Genomic DNA, 8,882 nt, shown 5'->3' with positions numbered 1-8,882 from the left:
AAACAAAAAGGTTCACGTTAAAGTTAACGACAATTACTACTGATCGCCCTGCCACCGACAGCCCCAAACTATACAAGCTGTTGCTGGCGGCAGGCGACCAAACCAAACATATTTCAACTAAACGACAAACGAAATGGGAAAGGAAAAAATAATTTATACGAACCATCACTTACTTCGAAACACTCTTTCAGGGACAATCTTTTTTTTCCCGAAATTTTCAAAGAGAAGATACAAAAAAACATGCCAACAATACCAACATTGACTTACTAATATGTGTTCAGTGATAAATGAATCTGTGGCTAGAAATGAACGTTGACGACTCTTCGGCAAACAAATAACAGCACAACCATGATTAAGCGTTACGTGTATGAAATCAATAGAATTATTTCGCAAAGTTTATTTTGTTTTGCAAAGTTGTCACTTATTAATATCCGGTTAATTTTATTGTATATTTATTTTTTCTTCTTCCTATGTTGAAACTAATTGTATTCTTTATCTTTTTTTTTTTGTGAAAGACGAGATTTATTTATCAGAATCCTTTTGAAACGTTTACTATGAACAACTACATTAACTTCTACTTGTAATTTAAAAGAAAAATTGAAATTGCCATCTCTACATAAGGACAAAAATAAATATATCTATAAAAAATGAAAGGTTCGGAGCGTTTGTGTAATTATTAGTGTACGGAAGTGACGATCATGAGTTTTGATTGAATTCGAGTTCTCCGTTGAGGCTTTACTGAATATTTTTTGACAGGTTTCGGAATATTGGTTTTTATTTTTGCGAAAATAAATTCCCGATAAAAACACGTTGAGGGGGTAGAGCCTGGTGAGACGACGGGGAGGAGGGAGGAGTTCGCGGCAACCAGTCGTAAGTTCTGCGGTATCAACGTGTTTGAACGGGAACACCTCAACGCCCGTGTCAACCAGGAAACAACGCCTGCTCAGAGGGTCGCAAATTATAAGGCGAGGTGGTACTGCGCTTCGGGTAGCCATCGCTGAGGCACCCACAGAGCCTAGTTTTTTGTTGCATTGAAAGTGCATCCAGTGATACATTTAGTCGCCCAGGCCTATGAGGGTCCCGATGTGTGACTACCCGAACGCCCGTTTTCGGGAGGCAGACCTCAACCGTGACTGCGATCGAGATCTATCTCCCGAACGCTAAGCAACTACCATCGCCGTAAGCTTCGAGACTGCGTCTGCAGTTCGTCGGCGGAGGCGGATTCACCACGGCAATGCAGTCGTGGTTATTCTTTCTTCTGTTCTAATAATAGGACACACTAGTAGATGGGTTGATGGGGGATACACGCATTCCTAAGGGTCCACTTCACTATAGACAACTAGCTTACCAGAAAGTCAAATCCACTCAAACAACACTCCATATACTCACGGCGAAAATTGAGAAGGTGATGTCCGAAAAAGAATACGCCTTAGGCTAATTCATGGACATCAAAGGTGCCTTCAATTATGCCTCACTCGCGGCGATTTGTGAAGCGGCAAGGCAGCATGGAGCTGTTGTTAATCAGCTGGATTCTTTACATGCGTGAAATGGAGAAATATGCACATACCGGTCGGACAAGTCTGTTGAGAAGGGATGTCTTCGGAGCTGCCCACAGGAGCGAGTTCTCTCTCCTCTACTATGGCTCCTGGTAATGGATACCTTGCTACGGCTCCTAGAGGACATAAACATCTTCGCACATAAGTTTGGTCTGGTGGCGGAAATTAAACTATGCTCACACCAGAAAGCTGCAACGTAGATTAAAAAGCTCGGTTGCCTATCTATTACTGAATCAATGAGGACTTCGCCGACCGCGGCACTCGAAGCTATCATATTTTTTTGGAGGTGAAACGGAAAGCAGCCAACGACGCATGTAGATTCGATACCATAGGGGCGTGAAAAGGCTGTCAATTGTACGGTCCTGCGTCAATCTGGAGATTCGTTCACAAACAGCAGGTGGCTCTTATGCCACCGTTCATATAGCTTCTAGATTCGTCTTTGAAAAAACACTCCGACGTAGTCACCAAAAAAAGAAAATTGGTCAATAGATGACTGAGGTTACAGACCTAATAATCTTCCCCGACGCGTAAGTCATACAAGATCGGGCGCAGGGATGTTCTGGGAAATCCAATTATGGAACTGGTCCATCCGCTTAGAAAAATAACGGCCATATTCCAGACCATTTTGTTGGCAACGGAAGAATGCTTGCGACAAAAATGGTGGGGTCACACCATTTAAACCTGTTCCGACAGCCGTGCTGCATTATTAGCACTAAGGAGCAGCAAGATATCAAGTCAGTTGCCACCAGTTGCTGCTAAAGCTTCTCCAACTGAGCGAAATATTCATATGGATGCCAGGGCACACAAACATCACTGAATGAGGAAACTGGTAGCCTGGCTTGCCAAGGGTCTGAATCCACAATATTTTGGGGCCAAAACCTGTTTTCGGCATCTGGCCATCCACTGTCAAACCTACTCTGAAGGCTGCAATTGCAGGGATTCTCGCAACTGAATGGAGAAATTTGAACTTCTGCCGGCAGCTGAAAATCGTTTTGGAAGAGCCCAGGCCCACTAGAGCGGCGTTTTTGTTGTTCCTTAGGAAGTGGCACTTGATAACCTTAGCAGGGCTTTCAACGGGAGACTGATCCTTAAACTAAAATATGGGAATAATTTGTGTTCTCCGTTATATGCAGCCAATGGTAGGAGGAGAAGTATGATGATGACCTTGCGCATCCAACCTCGTCAGATCTCAAGCGAAGACAACTTCGTAAGGTTTTCTTCAACGAAAATTTGCGCATTCTCCTCTGGAGAAAGTTTCAGATTCGCAGAAGCCTATGAACGCCACAGGCAGCAGGCCTGAGTGTTGCCCCCACTAAACTAAGCTAACTAACTACATCTTGTATTAGTTCTATTCTGAACAAATGTTCAGCATGTGAGTTATGGGAAGTCAGAATGTCCACAATACTTCTACATATCTTTCTACTCTTTGGCATGATAGCACTCGCAGTATATTTGTTTGGTTTTAACACGGAATGTTTGAAGTGTCGCTGAGAACCCTATGCTAGTGCTAACCACACTAAAATTAATGGTTCCAGGGGGGATTGTTATTTCCAAAGGAGCAATTATAAAACATTTGTAATTTCTTCACTCCTTGCCGCGGCAGATAGTATTCTTTGTGTCCTTGCTTTATATGGCTATGGTTGTCTTTCACCTTCTTCTTATATGGCTATGGTTGTCTTTTTCCGAGATGCTTGCACGTGCCCTCTACTGTTCTGCGCCAAGTGCCCTTGGGGGAACCCACTCGTAGGCCATCTTGGGAGAGTGGATTCCACTGTATGGTATAGCCCGCAATGCAATTGTCGCCCCTCATTAATTTATGACACATCTACTGCCACTTCCATCTTTCTATCAGATCGCATCGCATTGTTTGTTTGAGATAGTGTCAGGCTAGCATACTCCGATGATACGACGCAGAGAGATATTGACAAAAGTTTGAAGTTTTTGAGTAACAGTGGAGTTCACTTTTCATGCGTTCCTCCCATACAGCAACACAGAATGAACACTGGCACATAACAATCTCAGCTTGATTTTACTGTTGACATGACTACATTTCCATATTTTAGACAGGGGGGATGCTTCGACCATACCACCAGCCGCTTGATTGGCAAACGGAAGAGGGCACTCTAACAAGCTGACTTCGAATCAACAGCCGAGGAGCAGAATAGCTTTGGAATTCAACGAAATTTCATTTCCGAAAGCTGGAAGACATGGTTTGGACGTCGTCTTTAGCAGCAGGAACAATCAACTGAAAACCTTTTTTCATCATACTGCATTCTACCTTATCACACCCCTTCTTCAAGGGGTTCTAATTCAATTGACCTAATCCTACAAGTGGAGGGGTTCAGAGCGAAAGGTATATAGCCACCAAAAAACCAAACAGGATGTACAGAAACAGCATGAACAGCTTGCTTTTTGATAAAGGACAACCCTATGGTATTTATTGGCAGATATTGATATTTCCGGAGTCAGTTGCTCCCTTCTTCAGTGCTTACAATCATATTGAGTTAAAAAAAAACAATCTTTTCATTTCATTCAAACACTGAAGACAACCAAAAAGTTCAATGCCAAAAAAAAACAGGATGAATAGCCTCGGACAGGATTGATACCACAGAAACGAAGGCACAAACTTATGAAAACATGAGCATGAACGTCCTCAGATGGCAATCAAATGGCAACCAAATAGACCGCGTTTTCATCACCAAACGATGGTCTTCCAGTATCTTCGACGTAAGATCGTATCAAGGAGCAAACTATGACTCCCATCCCTACATGATAAAAGGCGTCTACAGATGCCGATTTTTTAAGACCCGCGGAATAAGAACCAACCCATTTAGAAAATTTGAAGTGGTAAAGCTAAAAAATGATATAAGGGAGAACTGAAAGAACGATTAGGTCCTATTCTCAAGGATTTCAGGGGCCCTGCCTATAGATGGTATTTGATATGACCGGCGTAGGAGAAATGACTGATTTGACGATAAAAGTAGACATATGACAGTATTGACCAAAATGTACTGAACAAAGTAATGTTTAACTTGAGAATTCCAGCCAAACTGGTAAGCCATATCAGAGTGGCACCTACATAACAGCGCCGGTCAGAGTCAATGAAAGATGCATTTGATATAAGGGTCGGATTCAGACAAGGAGAAAACCTGGCACCCCTACTGTTCAATTTGGTACAGGACCAGGTTATAAGCCAAATCGTCTCATATGCGGACGATATAAATATCATGGCGCGAACTTTCACACTTCGATAAAACAGTAAACGAAGTTGGTCTACGAATTAACGAAAACAAGGCGAAAATTATGACGTAAACGAGAAAAATGACGTCCATTAGACAAAATATAACAATTGATGAGTAAAACTTAGGCGTACAAGTGATGAAAAATGACGGAATAAAACGCCGAATTCAGCTCGCAAACAGAGCCTTCTACTCGGTCCTCCTAATTTTGAAAGCCAGCTGCATACACAGGGAAGCAAAGCTCCGAGTATACAGAACTATAATAACATAAGACCTGTGCTATGTTACTTATGTGAAATATAGACCCTAACATCAACTTCCGAATAAAATTGGTTAATACCTTCGAGAAGAGGGTCCTGTCCTGAGACGGATAAGAGGAATGAAATGAGAGGACCACCTATCAAATCAGATACAACCATGAGTTGAACTGCGCTTGGTTCTGCTCCGATTTCAAAAGTGGAGGACATGATTGATGAATCGAGGTGGTTCGAGGAAGGATATCCTGAAGATCAAGGTCCGAAATGGGTTTTAGATCCTAGACGACGACAGAGGAAAATATCGAGATTTATTAAGGATTTTTTTTGCGAAAAGGATGGCGAATTTAAAGAACTTGGTATCTACTGCACAATTACTATTGTGGTTGAGAAGTAACTAGTGCTAGAATTTTAAAATACTTTCCACAATAGGAAACCCTCGGATAGTCAGGTTATTCAAACGAAATATTCACCACTTTACATAGGTTTATTAGCTCTTGCAAAGATTTAGTTTAATTGATGACTTTTCTTCCAAATTTTAGGCTCACAATAACTCCAATAATAAAAAACTACAAACTCAGCGTCCTTGAAAATCCAATTTCTTTAATAACCATATCGCTGGCCTCAAAGGTTGTTTGTATCACTAGCACCAATCTCAGATACAAGCTTCACTTTAAACTGCTTGCATGCAAACTTGCATCCTGGCATGCAGAAGTTTCGATCATTGCACATATCACTGACAATCCTTGGTCCCATGGGAACGTGAGAGTACGCCAAAGGAACCATTTTGCAGTAGTCCCAACACATTAGGCAATCCTGGCGTGCTCCACAACTGTGGCGTCTATGCTGTCTTGGTGGTTCCGAAGAAAACTAGAAAAAAAATGATAACGAAATTAGATTTTTTTACTTTTTTGAGCTCCCCAAAACTCTGAGAAAATTCACTCCAATACTTACTTTGAAAAGGCACCTACGTCGGCACTTGTCCACCGAAAACTCTAAATAATTTAAATTTAGCGTTGGAGTCGATTTTGGGGAATAAAAAGCGGCCACATGAGCAATAATCACCCCCGCCAAAAATATTTTAATGCAGAATCCTTTCAGATAAGTCATGTTAGCGTTCTGAGGATAAAGGACGATGAAATCCTCTTACCATTCGCTCTTAGAGACTAACAAATATGAATTGAATTTAAAAATTTAGATAGTTCCCTTTATACCTTATGCTTGAAGTACCTTCATCCCTTCCAAAGAAACCCTAACTAAACTCTGGTCCACAAATAATAAAACCCGAACAGGTTCTCCCATTATAATCCTGTTTTCATTGATGAAATTGCCATCCAGGTAGGCATGAGGTAAGCTGTCTAGCCACGGCGCATTTGCATAATGAGTCCTTTTGTTGTTGGTAAATAAAGGACGAGAAATATTTATTTGACTGAAGACGGCATGAGGCAAGGATGCCAGGTATGTTTGGGTATGTTTTCATCATTGTGGGTTCAGTTTCTGAATTAACACGTTTCCAGGGAAAGAGGTTCTTGAAGGATAGTGTAAAGTGTCTTAAGGAAACGTTGTATGAACTTTCCTATTTTGTTCCATATGAGGGAAATTTCCCGTTTTATTAGCTTTTTTCTTTTATGGAAGACCAGGATGCAAAACTGCCACTTAAAAGCTTCCTTAATTATAATGAAACCCAGATGGCAATAACTACTTCGGTTGTAGAGTAATTATTCGGAAGACAATAAAACCACTTTCAAATTCTCGTTTATAAATATAATTATTGTCCCTGTCCCAGGATTTTCATTACTCAGAAAAAAACTGTGGATAATCGATGGATAATGGATTAATTACTAAAGTGGAAAATCAGTGCTAGAAGGACCGATCTTCAAAAAAGGTTAGATTTTTTCCATTTGTCACCGCTTGTTCTATATAAAAATTTCACCTTCATGCGGACCCTTACACTGATTTTTTTTATTTAATTTAAAACAACATTGTTCCTTCAAGGATTTGTCTAAGTTTCTCTCTACATTGAAATTCTCACTATAATTGTGTCCTCTTGGATTTCACATGTCATGCGTACGCGTGGAATCGTGAGACCCAGAACCCCAGGTGCCAGGTGAAGATCCACGGAGGATCAGATCCTGAATCGATGTTTCGTCTTTTTCAGATCTTCCTAAGGCTCTCTTGAAGATCGGAGGAAGGGCCCTTTAGGGTTCCCTCACTTCCTTGGCGTCCTAATGCCATGTAAATGACGAGTGCCTCCTTTTGTGGGAGTCCTGTAAGATTTTGGAAGAATAGAGGAAGGTGATGTCAGTAGTTTTTCTCAAAGAAGAGGGATTGGGAGAACTGGCGTTGAAATTTTTAAGGGCAACACAATCGTACTTACAGCAAAGGGGCCAGATCACGGAGCAATTCTCAAGAATGCTTCGAACAAGGGAGTTGAAAAGTGTTAAGGGAATGTGAATGGACGCAAAATCAGTAGAGGTGCGAAAGATGATGATTGATGACATCCAAGCAATGTTTGTCGAAACGAACTTGATCATTGAAAGTTGGGTTCCATCCAAGGACTCGTACCCATGAATAATAAATGGTGGTCGCGAAGAAAAACAGATTGGTAGATGAGGAGGATTGTTGATATTTTCTACCAAATTATTAACAGATTATTAGAGAACCAGAGGGTCTAAAATTGACTTTAAAGACACACAGTCTATTGGCAAAACTTCATATAAGCAGAACTTAAAGTAATAGGCGTAAAGCGAGCATGGAAGGGGAGGGGGTACGTCGTTGATGAAAAATAAAAAATAGTGGTGGACCTAGAACTTACCGCTGTGGCACACCAGAGAAGGAGGCAAAGGAACGGTATATGTAGCCAAAAAAAATCGTTGCCGAGACGGTTAAATAGGTGAATGCAGACTCCCCTCTGCATAGAAGTATTCTGTAATTAACAGAGTCAAATGGTTGTAAAAATCTGCGCAGATAATGCACACCTCATATCGAAAATTTAGATATTTGTCCACCAAGTTGGTGAAATCGAGCAGGTTGGTTACAAGTCACCGACGCTTGGATACAAAGAGTTAATTTGTTGGAGAAGCAACTTGCAGCACCGGGCCGTTTGACTGAGTAGAAGAGAAGTCCGAAATGATGTTGCGCGCAGCTTGCGATGGTGTGGAAAGTTTGATGGATTCGGTTGGTGATCGATAGTGCTACACGTTCCACTATCTTCGGGTGAAAGGCGAATTATATCATAGATGCTAGGGGAGAGTAGTTTGAAGGGACCTCTAGACTGATATTAGCTTTTAGGATCTCATCGGAACTTCGTGGAACAAACTAGGGTACGCGGGTCAGTATTAATACCACTTTTCGTTGGGGCAACAGATACGAGGGAACCTGAGGTACCTCAATGACTAAAGTGGCACTGTCGCCTTTAGAAAGTTTCTGCTGGCTTGCAAATACAACATTATAACAAATTATGTTGAAGCACACAGAATAGACAACAAAACGAGATCATACCACAAACCCTGGCTGCGGTTGGTATCCCTCAAGGTTCAATCCTCTATGCTACCCTATTTTCCTTGTTCACCGCCGACCTACCTAAACCAACCCCACACCCAAACCCAATCCGTATCCTCCAGTACGTGGATGACCTCATTTCCCTTACATCTCCACTAAATACAGCCCGGCCGGTGATGCCCGCCTATTTGGACGAGCTTTACCGGTACTTCACCCACTTGAAACTTTCCTTAAACTCACAGAAATGTGAAACCATTGTATTCTGCGGGAACATAAGGATGGTGCCGAAAATGAAGAGTATCAACCCTATCCTTCAAAATCCACAAGGCCCC

General features: G+C 41.6%; 1 protein-coding gene across 1 annotated transcript; it reads right to left on the bottom strand.

Moving 5' to 3' along the window:
• Positions 1–5,517: 5,517 nt before the first annotated feature.
• Positions 5,518–6,230, bottom strand: LOC119655495. Its single transcript, XM_038061397.1, has 2 exons — positions 6,004–6,230; positions 5,518–5,919 (listed from the first exon to the last, which is right to left on the bottom strand). Exons 1-2 carry the CDS (start codon positions 6,157–6,159, stop codon positions 5,674–5,676), a joined length of 402 nt encoding a protein of 133 aa, XP_037917325.1. The 5' UTR covers positions 6,160–6,230; the 3' UTR covers positions 5,518–5,673.
• Positions 6,231–8,882: the final 2,652 nt, after the last annotated feature.

Source organism: Hermetia illucens, chromosome 4, assembly GCF_905115235.1.
Source record: "Hermetia illucens chromosome 4, iHerIll2.2.curated.20191125, whole genome shotgun sequence".
NCBI classification, from domain to species: domain Eukaryota; kingdom Metazoa; phylum Arthropoda; class Insecta; order Diptera; family Stratiomyidae; genus Hermetia; species Hermetia illucens.
Note: the sequence above shows the minus strand (reverse complement) of the source record. Positions and strands in the feature narration are given on the sequence as shown.